The sequence below is a fragment of the Euprymna scolopes genome, chromosome 6 (genome assembly GCF_053919585.1).
Source record: "Euprymna scolopes isolate OS-2025 chromosome 6, ASM5391958v1, whole genome shotgun sequence".
NCBI classification, from domain to species: Eukaryota; Metazoa; Mollusca; class Cephalopoda; order Sepiida; family Sepiolidae; genus Euprymna; species Euprymna scolopes.
The window spans coordinates 121,268,034-121,289,659 of record NC_136487.1 but is presented as its reverse complement, the minus strand read 5'-3'; the positions used below and the strand labels follow the sequence as shown (position 1 = coordinate 121,289,659).

The 21,626-nt window shown below is 32.8% G+C and overlaps 1 protein-coding gene across 4 annotated transcripts in view; it reads left to right on the top strand.

Moving 5' to 3' along the window:
• LOC145277923 (sodium channel protein 1 brain-like) overlaps positions 1-21,626 on the top strand; it is a 1,166,286-nt gene that overhangs the window by 1,061,797 nt on the left and 82,863 nt on the right. For all 4 annotated transcript variants that reach the window (XM_080129995.1, XM_080129992.1, XM_080129994.1 and 1 more), the window contains one exon: positions 3,322-5,838. In XM_080129995.1, coding sequence (XP_079986121.1) covers positions 3,322-5,838 — 2,517 coding nt within the window. The remainder of the gene's footprint in view (positions 1-3,321; positions 5,839-21,626) is intronic.

Sequence of the window (21,626 nt, the reverse complement as noted above, 5' to 3'; positions counted from 1 at the left end):
ACTCTTTTCCTGATCTACATTAATGATCTTCCAAATCACATCCTTACATCATTTGTAGACATTTTTGCTGATGACACTACCATCTATGGTAGCACATCTAAGACAGTAAACGACCAAGTTCTCTCCGATTCTCTCTCCTCTGATCTTCATCACGTTGTACAATGGGGAAAGGAGTGGCTGGTTACTTTTAATGCATCTAAAACCAATGTTCTATCTTTACATCATCAACGTTCTGATCCCCATCTGGCATCAATTAAAATGAATGGCTCTCGTCTTGGGGAGGCCTCAAGTTTTGACAAGCTTCTGGGCTTGACCTTTACTCCTGATCTTAAATGGAATACATACATGAAATCTGTTGCCAAGGCCGCTGGAAAAATGGTGGGATCCTTCTATCGATCCAGTAGATATCTCACTACTGATGCAATTCTCTATCTATATAAGAGCCAGGTACGTCCAAGGATGAAATACTATGGCCACATCTTGGCAGGAGCTGCTAGAAAGGACTTGTCCTGCCTTGATAGGTTCAAAATAGACTTCGTGGCTTCGTGGGAGATGTCCTTTTCTCTTCGCTACAACCTCTATCTCACAGAAGAGATGTTGCGAGTTTGCCTCTGTTTATTGTTATTTTCATGGAAAGTGTTCTATGGCCCCGCCCCCTCGCTAAACTTTCACAAGAAACACTCGTTTAGCTGAAAGCACTATCAATAATTCCCCCTACTCTTTATCTGTGCCTAAACCTAAACGTAGATTCCATGATCAAAGCTTCTTTCTTAGAACTGCACGCCTATGGAATTGTCTTCCGTTTTCCTGCTTTCCAGCTGTCTATAATATGGTTGTCTTCAAGTCCAACGTGAACAAGTTTCTGATGAGCCGTTACACTTAAGTTAACTAATTTACCGAACTTCCATTACTATATTGTCCTTGTGACTACTGTACACTCTTTAACCTTATCCTTGAGTGGCCTCTCGGCCTTGATAAGTTGTGACGCCTATGTAAAAAAAACTTCCTTGCACACCTTGCACAAAATATTTGATAAGAATAACCTAAATTTGTCCTACAGATGCTGTGAAAACGTAGAAATGATAAATAATTCAATAATGAAATACTAAATGAGACTAATAGAAAAAAATAATAACAAAATGCATAAAAAGTGACTAACATAGCAACAATAAAAATAACACTAAGAATAAAAAATATAGCCACTAGAAGCAATATTAACCAAAACTCTAACAGCAACCACCCAAATAGAAATAAGAAAGTTAATAAATAATAATAAATAAATAATATATAAAGTTAATGTAATATTTGTGCACTTTATTATCCACTATAAAATAAATGCTTAACCAAACCACAATATTTGCCAAAGAAAGACCCACTAACAAAAAGTACTACATGAGTGTGATTTCTCTAGATTTTAAACCCAGATATTACAACCATAAAATCACATTCAATTACCAAAAACGCAAAAAAATAGCATTAGCCACCAATTGATGCTAGCCAATAATCAAGTAGAAAATAGCTCGACAGACCAACACATGTAGAAATTCAAACGACCTTTATAGATCATGTCTAAATGAGAAATGTGTAATTCTAAACTTTAAAGATCCCCCCAAATCTCTTAAATTGTAGGCGTGAAATAACAAACAACTGTATATACAGAATAGATTTTACTCTAGGTTAACAATAAATGAGAAAAATAAAATCAAATAGAACTAAACTAAACCAACGCCTAAAACAAAAATGTTAAATGTACTCCAAGCACGAACGTGTTAAAATAAAGTTATCTATTAATTAACCATATTCACAAAAAAAGGATGTGTCATCCCTATATAAAACAAAACAATAGAAGAGGAAGTAAAAGTCAGTCAAACATTTTTTTAAGAGAATCTTTGCCTTTGGTTAATGGAAACATTAACACCGAAGGAATAACAACGACTCTGATTGGTTTGCTAGCTAGACTAAATATCATGTGTATTTATAAAAATGCCCAGTGACATGAATTCCATGCATTTTAGCCTGACATAGCTGGAGGTAAAAATGGAATCAGATCTTAGCGAGAACCTCTATAGGAATGAAATGCAGAAGACTCTGTGTAGCTTAATTGCCATAAATATATTTTTATAACATTGGTTTATAGAATAGAGCTGATGACTATCAACTCGATGGTTTAAAGTTCGATCCCTGGCTATTTTACAAATTAACAGAAAATATGGAATTTATATATGTTCATAAATTGTATTTTTTCTTGTTTTTATATTAATAAATTATCACATATCAAGGCCAAGACCCACTCAAATAAAAGAGTGAATACGATGGATAGATTACATTTATAACAACTACAGTAGAACCCTGGAATATGGCATTAATTCATACTGGGGTTGGGACTGTAAGGTGAATCGCTGTATGGCGGGGCCTAAGCAAAATTTTATACAGTACATATCAAAAATTAGTAACAAAATACAGTACATTACATAATACACATGTATATAATCAAATAACATTATAAATAACACCGTAAGACGGGGCAAATATTGTAGCTAGGGGTCGGAAAAACATAGTACTCCACATCGTAAGCTGAAAAAACGTATCCCAGGGTTTTGCTGTACTGGCACAAGAGGTTTCTGGTGGTTTTATTTTTAAATATAATCACAATCAATTATTGTTTCTATTTGAAAGTTCTTAATTTGAAACTAATTTTTAACATAACATTAACTGATACATATTTTTCATCCAATATTTATTCTTATCGTAAAAATCATTCTTGTTCAAATGTATTGCTTTCCTAACATTTAAAAGAAATGGGATGCTTTTATTTTGGTTTCGTTTATACTTTTTCAAGCTTTCTTTTTTTTTCTTCTAATTTATTCTTTCGATTTATTAACTGGTCAATTGGATAGCTTGGTATCATGCTAAATATTGTTAAGTCTTCAACAGTTTGTTTTTTTTGCTCAGCAATGATTTTTTGGTCATGAGGTTTTTTTTATATATATATTTGTTCTTTGGGTTGTGTGAATAACATCCATATTGTGCGAGGTTTTTTTTTGCTGTTGTCTTTTTCTTTACTTTAGTCATATATATATTTTTGGTTCAATTTTGAAATCAATCTCTTGAAATCAAAAGAGAAGTTCAAGAATTCTTTTTTAATTTTTTAATTATTCATCGTGTTTTCTTGCACAAAAACAATCATAACTATTCCCTATTTCTGTGTCAACTATTTTACAATCCTGTTGCGTGTGTCATTTTTTACACAACATTGTTTTAATGATTTTTTTTTCTTCCATTTTTTATTTATTAATATCTCTATTTATTAATCTCAAGCAGCAGGCCTAGATGTTTTACAGAATAACATCAATGTGAATCGCCCTATGCCGGATGGTCAGTATCGGGACCTTTCGTCAGCCATCTCGAAAAGCAAAAATTCCAAAATCTCTTATGACGACCATCTTTCTAAGCAGGCAAAAAGAGGCAAGCTGTATTACTCCCTGCCAGACGTTGTGGCTGTCACAAAGAAATCCAGATTTCAAATAGGACCGTCTCCATCGCTTCCAAACATGCACAGCTTAGAAAAGGATGGATCTGGAACTCTAAATAGGAAAGGCTCAGAAACTTGCAGAAAGTCATGTGACAGAGGACTGCCAGAATCCTTTAGAGGGTTTGCTACTCTCCGAATCAAAAACCCTTATGGAGAGTCAGCTTTTAGCGAGAACCTCAGTAACAAGATATCCAAGCAATGCAAGTCTGGGAAGTCGTTCCATTCTCTCCCAGATGTAGAAATGATTGGAAGCAAGGCAAAACAGAAGAAAGGGAAATTATCGACCTCACTTATGGATATTCGAACCAGGAACGGAGCACCATTGACTGATTCTTTAAGTCCAGAATCAGATTTCGACAAAGATAAAGGCGAGAGGACACCGAGCGGCAAGTATGTAACATTTTCAAATCCTTTTACTGAAGTAGAGGTTAAAACTTTAGACACATCTCTTCTCGATGACAGAAAGGTCATAAAAAAATCAACATCAGTGGAACTGAAGCATGGTGTGCTGCCCAACTCGGAAACATATCTAGAGTGTTGTGTAAGCAAAGAATCCGTACCAGTGAAGTGTGAAAAGCTTTCCAACTCACTTCTTGCTCAGATTACCAGCAGCCAATATTGGAAGCCACAACTCTTGAAGCAGTTGTTTAACCCACCTATCTTCATAGAGAGTTCCACAGACCCCATTCCACTGGATGCTAACTGCCAGACGATCCCGAATTTACCAGAAATTGTTGAGAGTCTGAAAAAGCCACAGAGAAAGAAAGCCAAGCAAGTCAGTTCATATGGCATTGCTGAGCAGGCCTTAAAGGATATGAAGTACAAGAACCTGCTCAACACTTATTCCGATGAGGATACCACTTCTCAATCTCAGCAGAATCAGCCATCATCCAGTGAGAAAGCGTTCTCTTCTATTGACCACAAATTTGAAAGAAAGAGAAAAGTTGACACGAAAACCTTTGGTGAAAAGGCCCCACTTTTGAAAAACTATGGAACACCGGTGGATCTGATAGTTAGCCAATCTGGAGAGAATACACCTCTACGGCAGCAATACGGAATGTCTGCACCGTCAATGTACACCACTGAATTTGCGGATAGAAACTCCTCTTCACATGACAATTCTGCGAAATCTGCACCAAACAATGATTTAAGCATATATCTGGATAGAGCTAAGCTGAGTCAGGAGATTACAAAATCTTCCGATTTTCGCATCACATTCACAAACGCAGCTAACGATACCTCTCCAACACCAGTTCCCCAATCACAACAAACTCCATCGTCTGATTTAGATATTTCTACAGAACTGGATTATCAAAGGAAGATTTCTATACAGCACGAGATCATGAGGAAATTATCGAGTTCCAGTGTGGATGAAGAAAGTAAGATCTTACAGCAGCAATTACTTCAGCAACAGCTACAAAAATGCGCGAGACCCCAAAATTATACAGCTGTTGTGAGCGATACAGAGACCCCTGCAGATTATCCCTATTCTGAAGAGCATACCGCATGGCAACAACAACAACAACAACAACAACAACAGCAACAACAACAATCACAGCCAATGAGATTCAGGAAGAGCTCCCTATGTTTAAATAGCAGTAATGAAACCGAGACTTTGCCACCCCCCTGCCGAAAACAATCTTCGTTGGCACCTGTTGCCGAAATAGAAAGTGATGAAACATCCGAGTTGTCGGAGAACAGCCTCAGTCCGACAACTCACCTAGGATCCTACTATGAAATTGCATCATCTCAACGGAAAATCTCTTCGTCTTCGATGATAACTACACCAACTATTGTATTGACCGGAGAAGCGACATCAAGGAAATCGTCAACGCAATCAGTACAAAGCATGTCTTCTTTTTTGGCCAATATGGAATCTGTCAGTAAAAAATGCCACCCTCCTTACGGCACCAACCAGTCGTACAGCCGAGCCAGTTTTGCAGATGTGGTACTTGCGAGTAGCACCAAATTGCGCAATAAGAAGATGCGTATATTGTCAACCACATCACTTACTGATGTGGATCGAGGTCTAAGCAATAGGATATTTGAGCAGCAAACCTGCTATGGAACCAACTCTCTCTCCGACATGAAAGGGACCGGCAGTAAGATAAAATCTAGATATAGTAACATGTCCCTCATGTCCCTGGCAGACGTGGGGAGGGTGAGCGATAAGTATAAATTAAAAAATGAGGGCAAGAGATATTCCAGTTCGATGTCAGATGTGAAGAATCTGAAGACCAACTTGTCGACTAGTAGCAAAGGTTCAACGAAGTCATTGAGCAGGATGAGTTCCGTCATTATGAAAGGTAAGTGCTTATAAGTCTCAATCCTACTCTTTCAGAAGAGAACCAAGTTAATGACTACATTTATTTCTTTATACAGTTTGGTTGTTGTTATTTTACTGTTGTTTCTTTTTCTTTTCATATTTTTTTTTTTTTTAATTAGGTTGGGTAATTTTTTTTCTCTTTTTTTTTTTTTTTACCCTCAAACCTAAAAACTGAAATTTCTACTATTTAAAAATATAACTCTGTTTCTTGCTTCGTTTTTCTCACTTTTTTTCTCTTACTGCTATCTATCTGATATTTAAAACAACAAAAAAATAATAAAATAGCACTAACTATGTAACTGTTGAGTTTATAAAATAGTTGTAGAATTTAGTTAGTCGCTCTATTATTAATTTTGTTTGTAAATAGCAAAAAAAAAAAAATATATAGATATATGTATATATATATATATATATATATATATATATATCCGAATGTTTAGGCAAACTTTATTTTAAATGTGATCGCAACTATTGACTGATTAGTACGCATTAGTTTGAGATTCGATGATATTTGAAAGTGGGGGAAGTATAAAAGATTAAAAAAAAAAAAGCTTACGTTAATGAAAAAAAGGATATGTATACATATATGAACATTTTATAAGATGACTAAAAAACAACTATATGAATATGGGAAAGTTTAAAACTTTAAATAAACAAACAAAATGGGATTGTTAATATACGGAGTTAGTGGATAATCGTATAAAATTATAACATAAACCTTTTCTTTCACAGATTTAGTTTAGTTCCACCACAGTACAAATAAAGCATGCATGGTCCCCCGTGGGTGCACAGTGAACAAGGCATAAAAAATGACTAAGTTCAGCATTTGCCCCGCACCCACCCATTTAGCCCCAAAAGACCGCAGGGGACGTGAAATCCTGGTGGAAATTTACAAACGATACAGTTTTAGGCCTTAACATATGTAAAGTTGAGTTCTGCACCATGCAAAAAAAGAAATAATTAAGTCCATCATTTGCACCAACCATCCCCGCCTCATTTAGCCCCAAAAGTCTCCAAGATCTTAACATATTTAAATTTGAGTTCAGCACCATGCAAAACTGCTAAATAGACATACGCAGAAAATTTTGGACAAATATGGTAAAAATACTCCCCAAAATAGAGTGTTTTTATTAGCCCTAAAAGAGTTATTGCAAAGTACAGACAAACAAAATTATATATAGAAATCAGTTAGTTACAACTTTTCAGAAAGTTTTATAAAAATCTAAGGCATCAATTTTTTTTAATAAGCACAAAAGTGTCGATTTTAGACATTTTAACCCGAAAGGCACCACTAGGGGGACAACCGGAGTTTTTCCGGAAAATCTGTTCTGTTACTTTTTTTACTCATATCATGTTTAATGTTTGTGCAAAATTTCAAAAAATTCCAAGGTGTAGATATTGAAAAAGTGCGGACAAACAAACGGACGAACAGACGAACGGACAAGAGTAAATTTACAGGTTCACGCTCCTTTTGTCGGGGGACCAAATATTGGTTTACTTCAAATTGTGTTATAATTTTGACTGGTCTGCTTGCATACTTGTTCACTAACTCTATGTATTAAGTATTCCATATATGAACATGGCACACAGATGACGTTATACTTTTCATATGTAAAAGACTATATTTTGTATGGCGTTTCAGGCTTACCTTCTTCGGATTTATAAAAACTTTGTCTCTCTCTCTCTCTCTCTCTCTCTCTCTCTCTCTCTCTCTCTCTCTCTCTCTTCATTTTCTTTCTTTTCCTTCCACTGTCAACTATCTTTCCTTATTCATTTCTAATGCTTTCACCGATGTAGAAACATGTTCTTTCTTTTCCTTTTTTTTTTTTTTTTTAGCTTTTGTAGATCTGAAGAGGGTACACAATATACCTAAATGTCGTACAAAATGAAAAACTCTTTTATACACATGAAAAGATGTTCTAGTTATTATTTTACCGTGTTGTCGGATAATTATCCCATTTTTTTGTATATATTAACACATACACATTATATTCAAAAGTCCTTCATTGGAAAACTATTCCGCATGTAAATCAATTAATCTCTTTCAATCATTGTATTAAGTTGCTTCCACGAACTCACACGACCTAATTCTATTTTAGGTATCATCAGCTGTTTACCATGAAGCACTCTTTGGGGAATTTAAATATACATACATACATACATATATACTAGCAGTTCAGCCCGGCTTTGCTCAGGCTCCATGAACTGTTCATGTGCATATGTATATATATATTAAAAAGTTTGACTCATGTCCAGGTAACCTACATCTAAATTTTCAAGTGTTTAGACTCAAAATTGGCAGAGGAGTTTGGTAGAGTCTGCAAAGGTCAACTCTTTAAATTTTGACCTCTTGGCAGCCAAATTTTCACCCAAAAAAATGATTGAAAAGCTTGCTGCATGTCTGAATACCCTTTATGTAAATTTCAAATTTTTAGACGCAAAATTAGCTGAATAGTTTGCTATAGACCGCAAAGGTCAAATCTTTTGAACTTTGACCCCTTCGCAGCCAAATTTTCGGCCAAAACCCGATTAAAAAGCTTGCCCTATGTCTGAATACGCTTTATATAAAATATCAAATGTTTAGATCAAAAATTGGCTGCGTAATTTGGTAGAGACCACAGAGATGAAATTTTTTTGACTTTGGCCCCAATTTTGACATTTATTACTTTGGGCTCAAATCAAATTAAAAATCCATGTCTAAGTAACCTACATCTAAAATTTCAAGCGTTTAGACCCAAAAGTGGCAGAGGAGTTTGATAGAGTTTTCAAAGGTCAAATCGTTGAAATTTGATTCTTGGCAGCCAAATTTCTGGCCGAAACCGATTAAAAAGATTTTCCCAAATCTCAATACCCCTTATGTCAAATCTCGAGTCTGTAGACTGAAAATTTACAAAGTAGTTTGGTAGGGAAATGTACACACACAGATGACAAAAATCTATATTCCAAATCATTAACTTGATTATTATATCAATAATCCTTTTTATCTAAACAAACATAATATTAAGAATACCCGAACAGTCTAAGACTGAAACGAAAAACCACAATACTAAAATTTAAGAATCCAAAAAATAAATATCAAAATTGAATGAAAACACCCCTACCCTTATTGCAGACGAGCTGCCCCCCTCCTACCACACACACATTAGTAACGATCTTGAATCACAGTTACCTCCCTAGGGAAGCAAATAACTTTATAATACTATAAAACAAAACATCAAACCAATAAAAGAAAACACACACACACACACCACACACACACACGCACGCACACACATCCTACCTATGCACCCAGTTGACCAAGTACCAATGGGCCCCTCACCCCCACTCAAGTAAGAGTAAAAAAAGGAAAAAATGAGAAAAAACAAAGAAAGATAAATAGAAACACAAGCAGATAGAGAGAGAGAGAGAGAGAGAGAGAGAGAGAGAGAGAGAGAGAGAGAGAGAAACATAAGACATCAGTCTAGCCCAATGAACCAGTAATAAAAATTGGACATACGAATGAAAAAGTAGAATCGTTTACACATGTTTCCACCTCTCGAAACATTTCAAATGAACTACGAAAATGTTCTTTTACATTTTTAACACATCTTGAATATATTCTAAACATTTTAAATACTTTCTAAAGAGAACGTTTCACAGGACATCTATAACGCGTTAAAAACAATTTCAGTGATTTAAAAACATTTATTTTAACTTTATTACAATGATCTAAACATAATTTTCAATGCAAAACCAAAACACGGAATAATAAAATAATGTAAAAAAAATACACATTGTTGGTGACCACGCCCTTATTTAAATATATATATATATATATATATATATATATATATATATATATATATATATAGTGTAATGAAATCAAATGGATGTAGTGTTCACATGATATACGTAATGATAAACTTAAAATTAATCTAAATAACAGTATTTATATATAGATAATTTAATCCCAACCGATACGCAACAGAGAGTAGAGCTTATTATTATCATTTCTGTTATAATTTTCTTTCTCATATATATATATATATATATATATATATATATATATATATATATATATATATTGTTTTTAAAATATAATTAGCTACTGATACGTGTTTCGTTGTCTACGACTCATCAGAGTGGCTGAATCTAGTGAGATTCGAAATCGGGACTCCATGAAGGAATTTGAAAATGGAGGAAATTAAGCAACGGGCAGACTATCTTCGTTGGAATTCGGCATAATGAATGATTGAAACCTCAAATCAGGATTGCTCTTCTTGTGGCAAATTCAGATGCAGATATTTAATGATTACTCGAGATACGCATCAGTTGCTTCATTTCAACTATTTGCAAAAAAATAATAAATAAAATAGAAAATGTTAAAACCTACAGCCTTGGTACTTAAGCATATAAATTGTAACAAAATACGAGGTAAAGTTTATTTGTCTCCCAGTTGTCAGTGTGAGGCTCAATATTTTTCAGTCATCTCTCATATATATTAATTTTCAACACCTATAAAATGAAATAAATTTCTTTCTTTTTAAAATAATAAAAATTTTCTTTTGATAGCTATAGTTGGTTGGTTGGTTACGTACCAAAGATATTTCAGACATCTTGGACATGGTTTCCGAAATCTCAGTTATTAGAATATTAAAATTGCTGGAGATGCCTTCTGCAAGACTATGAAACCTATGGTTAGAGTAGATACCCGTTGGCCCTGCCTAAACTTCAATCCTTTAGTTATTTTGTTACCTACGAAGATATTTGCAATTAAAACACCTTTCGAAATTGGTTATCGATCTTATATACGTTTTTTAGGTTACAACAAGCAGCTAATTAATCTCTAATTTCCAACGTTACTATACTTATCAACTAGCCCACGTATCCGTCTATGCCGGGTTACTCAACTTTTCTTGAATTTTACCGTCAAGATTAGACGTTAAAAACATCTATTAAATATTTTTCATCCAATACAATGCAACAGTAGTGTATGTGAATGAGTATGCAAAATATAATATACAGGCTTATAGTGATGATCGATATCGGCTGGAGAATAACTGGAACGCTATAAAAAAAATCGACAAGGCCTCAAATCTAACAAAAGAATTTTTTTTTTTTTAATGAGTTTAGCGTCGGGATTGTTTTTACGTCTCTCTCTCTCTCTCTCTCTCTCTATATATATATATATATATATATATATATATATATATATATATATATATATATATGTATGTATGTATGTATAACTACTTAATTTACTCACATAAAACTAAGATACGAAAGTATAGATTTAGTATTTACTTAAAAAGCGCTCAATACGTAGGTAGAGCTAGTTAGTAAGTTATAAAATGTATATGGCGATTAAGCTACACTGAATATTCCGAGTTTCATCCACTCTAGGATTCTTCAGGCTTATGCGCATAAGCCTGAAGAATCCTAGAGTGGATGAAACGCGGAATATTCAGTGTAGCCTAATCGCCATATACATTTTATATGTGCATAAGTCTGAAGAATCCTAGAGTGGATGAAACTCGGAATATTCAGTGTAGCTTAATCGCCATATACATTTTATAACTTACTATATATATATATATATATATATATATATATATATATATATATATATATATATATATATATGTATGTATATATATATATATATATATATAGAGAGAGAGAGAGAGAGAGAGAGAGAGAGAGAGATTAAACTTATTAGAAATTATGAAGTGTGTAATAAAAATTTATCTTTTATTTTTTCAATATTTACATTATACTTACATATTAAAAAGAAAAGTCTTAACTTATTAAAATACATTTTATTTTACTTACAACTAGTGGCCCTGTCGGTGGGGCATTAGAATACGCCAACTGCCCCCCCTGCAGAGGGTAAAAGTCCCTCAATGGGGGTCCTGGATATGACTTTAAGCTATATCCGATGGTGAGGCCCCAGCTTGCGGGCTCTGGGGAGTGTGGAGCCACCCTTTAATTGCCATTGCTTCTAGGTCCACTCTGACCCGGAGTGGTAGTACCTGTTAGGGTCCCAACTATGGTTAAATAGAAACTGACTTGGAAAAAACAAATATATTCTATTAAAAAATTTTCTTCAAAATCACCGGATTCGGCATTAAATAACCTGAAAAGGGTTGATATGCCGTAAAACAAAAACAACCAACCAACCAACTTACAACTAGTTCTACCTAATCGGTGCTGGCCGAGTGTTTTCGTACTTTTACTTTTGTTTCGCATTTTCTTTAAACTATGCTGTTTATTTTTCTTTGTTTTATTTTTTAAATATGATTTTTATTTCGCCCTATTATATGATCATTAAATCTTTAATTAAATCCTTAATTGAACCTAATTGTTATAAAATTATAACTAATTTTATTCTGACATTATTATGATAATGTTATTTAAATGTCTTTTATAAAAAATGATTAGATGTAAACAGCGTCAGCATTAATCGTCTAATGCATGAAGAATTGCTAAGAACTTTAAATGCTTCAAATGGAAGCTACTTTTCTGGGGGAAAAAGTTTCTATTGCCCTTCTTTCATTATAATTAGACGATCGAAAAAAAAAAGTACTCACTTTAAATATCTTCTTACCCGAGATAAGTATTTTTAGGAATAAACTCAATGTGAAATAAAATATATTTCTTCCAATATCATAGTGGAAAGGAGAAACGAAAACTAGGCTAGTTTAAATCAAATATGGATATATCAGGCATATTACTATTTGGATCTGATTTTGAAAAATTTGCAAAATAACTTCATTTGTTAGACGAATATAAATATTTTTTATTGGAGTCGTTTTTCCAAATTTACAAAGTTTTTTTAATAAAGAAATATTAACAATTATAAAAAAAGAAAACTCATATATATATATATATATATATATATATATATATATATATATATATATATATATATATATATATATATATATATGATCCTTTGGGTGTACAAAATTTAAATATTGCAATCATGAGGGGAAAATTGTATTATTCATGATTAAAAGTAAACTATGTAAAACACGTTTTAAAGAAAAAGGGAGGAAGGAGAGGAAAGAAAAATAATGGAGGGAGTCAGCTGACCAGTTTCGCCCTTCCTTTTCCAAAGCTGTATTGAGGGATTTACGATTAAAAAGGAAAAATTAAAAATGTGTACATTACTAAAATAAAGTTACGTTGTGTTCTGTTCATTGGTGAAAAAGAAAAACAGGGAAGCGATTCAAATAAAGCAACGTATGATATTGTCGAAAATCCTAGAGATTAATTATGCTCAAACCTAAGACACATTCGCTCTGTTTACAGAGAGAATGCCTACTCAACCAAACGTGAATATGTTGGCAAGTACGTCTTTTTCTCGTTATGTCCCATTTCTGATTTTGCTAGGTAAGTGCTGTTGGACTCTGTTGAGATTGGATGGGACAGTTTAACTGCATGTACCTAGCACGATCAGAAATGGGACATAACGAGAAAAAGACGTACTTGCCACCACATATGGGTCTTCAATAACTAACCATCTCATTAAAAACCCGTCGCGTGCAGCGAACTTCAGCACGAACTCATTTTCAGTTCTGAGTCGTGCTCACTCCATATTCCATACAAAGATATTGGAGACTATTCATGTTCGGTTGAGGGAGTCTTCTCTCTGTAAACAGAGAAAATGTCTTTTAGGTTTGAGCGTGATTAACCTCTAGGATCTTCGAAAATATCATAACGTTGTTTTATTTTAATTGTTTCCTTGTTTTGTTTTTTCACCAATGAACAGAACGCAACGTAACTTTATTTTAGTAATGTACATATCTGTTTTCCTCTTTAATCGTAAATCACTCGATACAGCTTTTGAAAAGCGAGGGCGAAACCGGTCAGCTGGCTTCCTCCTTTATTTTTCTTTCCTCTCCTTCCACCTCCTTTTTTAAAAAGTGTTTTACGTATTTTACTTTTAGTCATGAATATTAAAACTCTTCTCATGATTGCAACATATATATGTGTGTGTGTGTGTGTGTGTGTGTGTGTGTGTGTGTGTGTGTGTGTGTGTGTGTGTGTGTGTGTGTGTGTGTGTGTGTGTGTGCGTGTGTGTGTGTGTGTGAGAGTGTGTGTGTGTGTGCGTGCGTGCATTGGGAGTTAACATGGTATTCAACTCTATGTGTTTGATTTTTCGATAACCTCTGAAACCTTTAGTACAGATGACTAATAAATATATATTTGTAAAGTATTATAAATAATAGATCTTATGCTCTTAATAGAATAGTTTAGGACTCTTTGTTTCTTCACACGCATATATATATATTTTTACTTTTTATTGATAAAATTATGATCTACAGAAATGTGTTTCATCGTTACTGCAGCTCATCAGCATGGCTGGCTGTGACAGGATTCAAATAATACAGTCATTTATCGCTAACAATAACAAAAAGTAAAGATGTGTGTGTGTGTGTGTGTGTGTGTGTGTGTGTGTGTGTGTGTGTGTGTGTGTGTGTGTGTGTAAATAATTCCTATATATTTAAAGTTTAAAACATTGTGTTTATCCTATGAAGCAGGATACACAGGATTTCTCCCTCCATCAAACCCGGTCAATAGTTTGGTCAGGATGAAGTCCTGTCGTCTTCGGATCCAGTCAGCTTTGTTTGGGCCATTTCACATGAATTTCAACCTTCTCCATAATGTCGAACTTGAAAATCTTTATGTTGAACTTGGTAATCCTGAATTTTCACAATTTTGCTATTGTTTGTGAGCATTACCAGCGCAGTGGCCAAGATCAAAGTGTAGTATCTGTTCTTCAGATGCTGCACTTCCATTTCTCGTTCTCTTTCAGTGGAGGAGAAATCCTTCACGACGGAGACAATTTTTATTTTTGTACCTTTTCTCCACGTTAAAAAATGACCCTGGTGTCTAACTCTGTCCCGTGGGGAGGCATTGTAAATAGGTACCAGCGCAGATGATTTTCTCTCATTTTGTCTGAGATCAGCGTAAGTTTGTACATGTTTCAGTCTGGTCTGCTCAGAGATCCACCCAACATCTTTGTATAGTCTTCTTTCTGCTTTAATCATCCATACAGAGTTACTTCATTTTGATTGAAACAAAAAAAGAATACTACTTTAGAAAAATAAACAGCATAGCTTAAAAAAAAAAAATAAAAGCAAACAAATTGCAAATATATACACTACCGGGAAACGCCAGGTAGGGAGAGATAGTATTATATATTTCATGAAATTATTGATCAAAATAAGAAATGCCTAATATGGCACAATAAATGAGCCGATGTATTGCTTCAGCTGTAATTTATGTACCATTTACATTACTGATTTTATAATAATAATCGTTATGCCAAGTGAAACTAAGTAGATTCAACTTTCAAGATTTAATGGTAGCAATTTCGTAAATTGCCTACTATCTTTAAAGAGATGATTGAGAATTAAAGAAAGACACGTAATGGGTGTTTTGTTAAAGTTTATATGCGTGAATGTATGCATACCTGTGATTCGGTGATCTTGATGTGTGAATGTTTCCAAAAGTGTGATTTTAATCGATGCATTTAATTCAGATGCACAAAAATAACTACATCATAGTACATTCTTACATATAAAGTAAAGACGATTTTTTCCTATTTCGTTTGCAAGAATAAGTTGTGTGACCAAAGTTACAGAAAAAAAAATTGTTTCGTCAGTCAGATATCGAAAATATTGGCATGTGTTCTTAAAAACAAAAATGTTATTTTCAATCGATTTCCTTATTTAAACCTGATCAATGATTTATTTCTGTATTAGTCATATGTACAGAAAAGTGGCGATATTTTTATTCCCTTAGTCTGATATACTCCCATTTTGCCCATAGACACCTGGAAAAGAATTTAATAAGATAAATTTTTTATATTCATCAGTATTAAACCATTTTAAGCGATTTAAAAAAGTTCGATTTAGACACTTTTTTTATTTCATAAATGTTCTTTATGGTGTTTCATTTTGCTTCAGTCAAAGTTCTCAAACATCAAGGGGTCCCATTCCTAGGTCACCTTCCTAGGTCAAACACTTGATCTCTATATGAGATACATAGATATCCGAATGTTCCATTAAAGTTGTTTTTTACGTCTCAAACACTGAGTTAGTAAAAAAAATAAAAACATAATTTTCCTCTCCCGAATTGACTATTTAAATATGTTATAATTAGGGCTATGACAATAAAATATTCTTTTCATTGTTTTCACTCTCGAGTATATATCCGACGCAGTTAGCCACAGTTAATCAATCAAGAACCACATCACTCTATCTAAAAACATATAAGATACTAACTGATATATACTCGAGGGTCAAAATAATGAAAAGAATATCCTCCTAGTTATAATATACCTTTCTTGTGGTTGTATTGGTCTTACTGAATTATATTGGTCTCATTGGATTCCATTTTATCCAGTCTGATAGAGTATCTGGCTTTGTGCTGTTATTTGAGGTAACATCACTTGGAGAAGGTGCAACATTCCTCATAAAAACAAGTGTTGGTTAGCCATACTGAAGAGATCTTATTTGGACCGTGAATACTATGTGATTTTTAATATTTAGTTAGGGTCTACATATAGCAAAAGTATCCTCTTGTCAAGTGGTCCTGAAAAAAACCCTGTACAGAGAGAGACTTTAGATCAGGAGTGGGCAAACGTTTCAGTGCAAGGGTCACATTAAAAAAATTCAAATTTTACTGGACCGCATTGTATATTTTCCAGTATAATTGATATCTAAATTACACAAAATAAAAAGATTTCAAATGAAAAAAAATGCAATTAATTTTCGCATTACTGAATATAAAATCCTTTTGGGTATTCAATATTCAGTACTTGGACAGCCGCATGAATTCCTTTGGTGGGCAGCATGCGGTGACGGGCCGTAGTTTGCCCACACCTGCCTTAGACACTCGAGGATAGTGTTTAGAAGGCATTCAAGTTTCTCTCCTTACAATTATGTAAATACATATTATTATTTACTTTTCTTTCTGATTCACTACTCTTAAAATCGTTCTCTCATTTTAAAAAAAAATCTGTTAAAAACGGAAAGTTATAGCAATTCCATCCTTCTGATAAAAGCAAAAACGTTCGATTCACCGATTCATGCTGAAACCACTAAGAGAGAGAGAGAGAGAGAGATAGAGAGATAGTGTCTATAAAAGAAAGAAAGGTTCCTCTAATTTCTTCAAATCTTAAACAAAAAAGTCACAAGTTAACATGTCATTTAATTACCTCACGTATTCTTTTTAAGTATAAGATTGTTTCCAATCAAAGCAAGGCTGAGTTACTGGTGGAGTAGATAGGATGTTTAAATGTGTATGGACTACTTTCAATCCTGGACAATGCCAGGAGCCTCTGTTAATATATATATATATATATATATATATATATATATATATATATATATATATAATAGAAAGAAAATGAAAACTGTAAGTTGGACTTTACAATCAAAATTTATTGGTCGACTGAATACTCCAAAAGACAATTTACAAAGTCCTTTTGTTTTTTGGAGTATTCAGTCGAATAATAAATTTTGATTGTAAAGTCCAACTTACCGTTTTAATTTTCTTTCTCTTATAAAAAGCTCTACTCTCTATTACGTATTGAGCTTTTTTTTAATTCGGTTGGGATTAAATTTTCTATATCTAAATACTGTTATTTATATTTTCTATATATAAATACTGTTATTTATATTAGTTTGCAGTTTACCATTGCATATATCAGGTAAACACTCCATCCTTTTGTTTTCATTAATATATATATATAACACTCCATCCTTTTGTTTTCATTAATATATATATATATATATATATATATATATATATATATATATATATATATATATATATATATATATATATACCTTAAGGTATTGAAATGAAATAGATTAGAAGTTGATGAATCTAGTGGTTTCAAGTCTTATCGAGTATTGGAAGGAAATATTCAGATAGGACAATCCTACCCAAATAAAATTGCTCAATATACTAGACAGAGCAAATAAAAAAATATAGTTTATAGGTTCAAATTTCATTTAAAGAATTAATTTTCAAAATAAAATTTAAAATTTATTGTTTTAACCAAAGAATAAAATATTTAAAATAATTTCCTTAATCCATGGATTTTCAATTGAAGTACATCTCCTCAGAGGAAAAATTCTAGCAAAATACTAATATTGGTTCTGCAATTATTTTTTATATAATTATGAATTACTTTAGACTTCTACTCAGTCATGGCTAATGGAACAAGAAGAACCCACCCCCATGGATCACATAAAGGGTTCCATTCAAAGATTCCCGAGTTTAACAAGACACACCTGAAAAAGACCGGAGTGTACATGGGTCGAAATGTTGTGAGAATCACATTCAAGCTGAGAACAGTAGTCCAAATAATTTGAATAACATTAACAAAAAAGTTGTTTATATGCATTGTTAAATAGTCAGGCCTTCTTTACATTTTATAATCTAGATACCCCATTGTATCTATTGTATTGCATTGTATTTGGGAGAATCTACTAGCCTGCAGACTCCTTCAAACGAAAATGGTGAATAATGTGATTTTTTTCTATACTAATTAAATTATCAGACAAGTTCACAAGTCTGTGTATTTCTTGTATCAACATGAATTAATTACACATTGAATTATCATTTGTTTTATTTACTACTAGCGGGGGTACCTGGCGTTGCCCGGATGTGTTGAGTAAAAAAAAATCAAAACAACAGTAGGCAGCCCGGGTAGAGAGAGGTGCTAAAAAAAAAAAAGTTGTAGTAGGCGGACAGGCTCGAACCCATACTGCGAAGGAGGAAAAAATAAAACCTAACGTCTTAGCCGATGCTTCCATCACGCAACCAGAATCGCCAACATCGAAATTAAGCATAGTCAATCGAAAGGATATGATGATTTGCAAAAATGGTGACGCAAAAACTAACGCCTCTTTGTAAAAAACTGCCCAGTTCAGAGTGAAGGAATTAATGTTTTTGGTCAATTTTTGGATATTTGTTGTCGAAGGATTGAGCTCCAAAATGATACTGGTTTGTGTTAGGTTCCGACGCGTCTGTCGGAAGTTTTTGACAGACATACAAACACACACACACACATTTCCGCTTTATATATATATATATATATATATATATATATATATATATATATATATATATATATATAAAGGGGAAATGTGTGTGTGTGTTTGTATGTCTGTCAAAAACTTCCGACATATATATATATATATATATATATATATATATATATATATATATATATATATAAGATTAATCGATTTTTATTGAAATAAAATAAAATCTACCAGAATACAATTCGGTTTCTTTGTAAACAAATTCAGCCATGTTAATCTTTTGTTAATACAAGTCTAGCTCCAAAATAAAGCCTCCTATTTTTTTTAAGTTGAAAAGCTACAAAGACAGGAGTGGTACCACTAAAACGAGTGACCTTTTGTGCTCCAAATTTTAATTTTCTACATGGTTACCTTCATTCTCAATACACTTTTGCCAGGAATTCAATGATGTATCTCCGTTTCTAACACACGTGTATGACAGGGTTTGCTTTCTTAGGGTCTCACACCATCATTATCTCCAACAGAGATGAAACTTACAGGTCATGATTGCATAAGTTCGGTCATTATAACGATCAGTCCCCTCTAATCCATTTGAGTGGAATAAAAATAAAATAGGAGGCATTACGTTTGGAACGCTCTTCACAGTTGAATTTTTAAAAAAATATATATTATTTTGTGGCTCTTCGAAATTTGAAAAGTATTTGCAAGCATTTGACATTTTGAATAGAAAGTTATTTCAAAATTCATGCATTAAAAGACTGAAATCTTTGCGATCTATTTATACCTAATACTTTTATAGAAACTAAAACGACATTACTTGAACAAAATTAGTTATAATTTAATAATAAATTTAATAACAAAATGATACCATAATTTAACTTTCAAAATGTTATTTTAAAATAATAATAATAATAATAATAATAATAATAATAATAATAATAATGTAAACGCATAATAATAAAATAACAAGTAAAGCATTCATGGTCCCCCGTGGGTGCACAGAGATCAAGGCATAAAAAAATGACTAAGTTTAGCATTTTTCCCCTCCCATTTAGCCCCAAAAGTCTGCAGAGGATGTCAAATCCTGGTGAAAATGAACAAACGCTGCAGTTTTAGGTCTTGGCATATGTAAATTTGAGTTCTGCACCATGCAAAAAAATTAATGATTAAGTCCATCATTTGCCCCTACTCCATTTAGCCCCAAAAATCCCCATGGCCTTAACATATTTAAATTTGAGTTCAGCACCATGCAAAACAGCTAAATAGACATACACAGAAAATTTTGGACAAATATGGTAAAATAGTCCCAAAAATGGAGTGTTTTTATTAAGCCTAAAAGAGCCCCTGGGGCACACCCAAGAGTTATCGCGAAGTATAGACAAACAAAATTATATAGAAATCAGTTAGTTACAACTTTTCAGAAAGTTTTATAAAAATCCAAGGCTTCAATTTTTTTTAATAAGCACAAAAGTGTCACTTTTAGCCATTTTAACCCCAAAGGGGAACAACCAGAGTTTTCCCGGAAAATCCGTTCTGTTACTTTTTTACTCATAATATGTTTAATGTTCGTGCAAAATTTCCAAAAATTCCAAGGCGTAGTTATTGAGAAAAGTGCGAACAGACAAACAAACAGACAAACGGACGAACGGACGAACGGACAAGGATCAATTTACAGGTCCACCTTCCTTTTGCCAGGGAACCAATAATAGAATAAACGGTATAGTTTAAAAGAAAAGTGAAACAAAAATGAAAGTAAAAGGACTCCCAAGCAACGCCAAATAGGGACAGCTAGTCTATCATAATGCTGTATTGAACTAAAAAAAAATGAGATTTTAAACAAATTATTAAATATTCTTTATGTAACAGAAATATAAGTTCCAATAAACAATTTAGCATATAAAGTTATATTGTGAGATTTAGCAGTTAGACCTGAATAGCATTAAAGCTGACTAATTTTCATTCTGACTAGGCAATTTTATTTATTATTGTTATTAGTGATATTCCCGCTTCCGATACAATTAACGATACCGATTCTTCATAGATCTCTAAATATTTAAGTATAAAATTGTTACTTTGTCCCGATTACCACAAAAACTCGTTAAATGTGCATGTATTTTCTAAAGCATAAAAACACATTTGTGGGGGAGGGGGGTATCTATAGATTTTAGTTTTCCTGGTATAGTTTCAAATCAATGAATATTTATTATTTTATTATTACTAGAAGCAGTGGAAGATTTTTTTAAAAAACAAAATCAAACAAAAAATGTAACTAAATGGATCGTTTTTGGCATCGGAAATTAGACACTAATTTTTCTGATTCTGATACCGATTCCAATACCCCAGAAATTCCGACTTTTCCGATTCTGATTAATCGTCCCAACACTAATTGTTATACCATGTTATTGGCACTATAATAACGTACATTTCACTACAGTTAATAAACTGGTGAAATTTACATTATTATATATATATATATATATATATATATATATATATATATATATATATATATATATATATATATATATATATATATATATGGCACGTTAAAATTACAAATGTATAACACCAAGCATTAATTTAGTATGGACTGTTTAAAAAATAGTTATGCTACTAGGGCATTCATATGATTGTTTGTGAATCGTTTGTCAGTACTATATATAGAGAAAGTATTTCAAAATATTATGCTGTATTATTAATTAAAATAATCATAAATGAT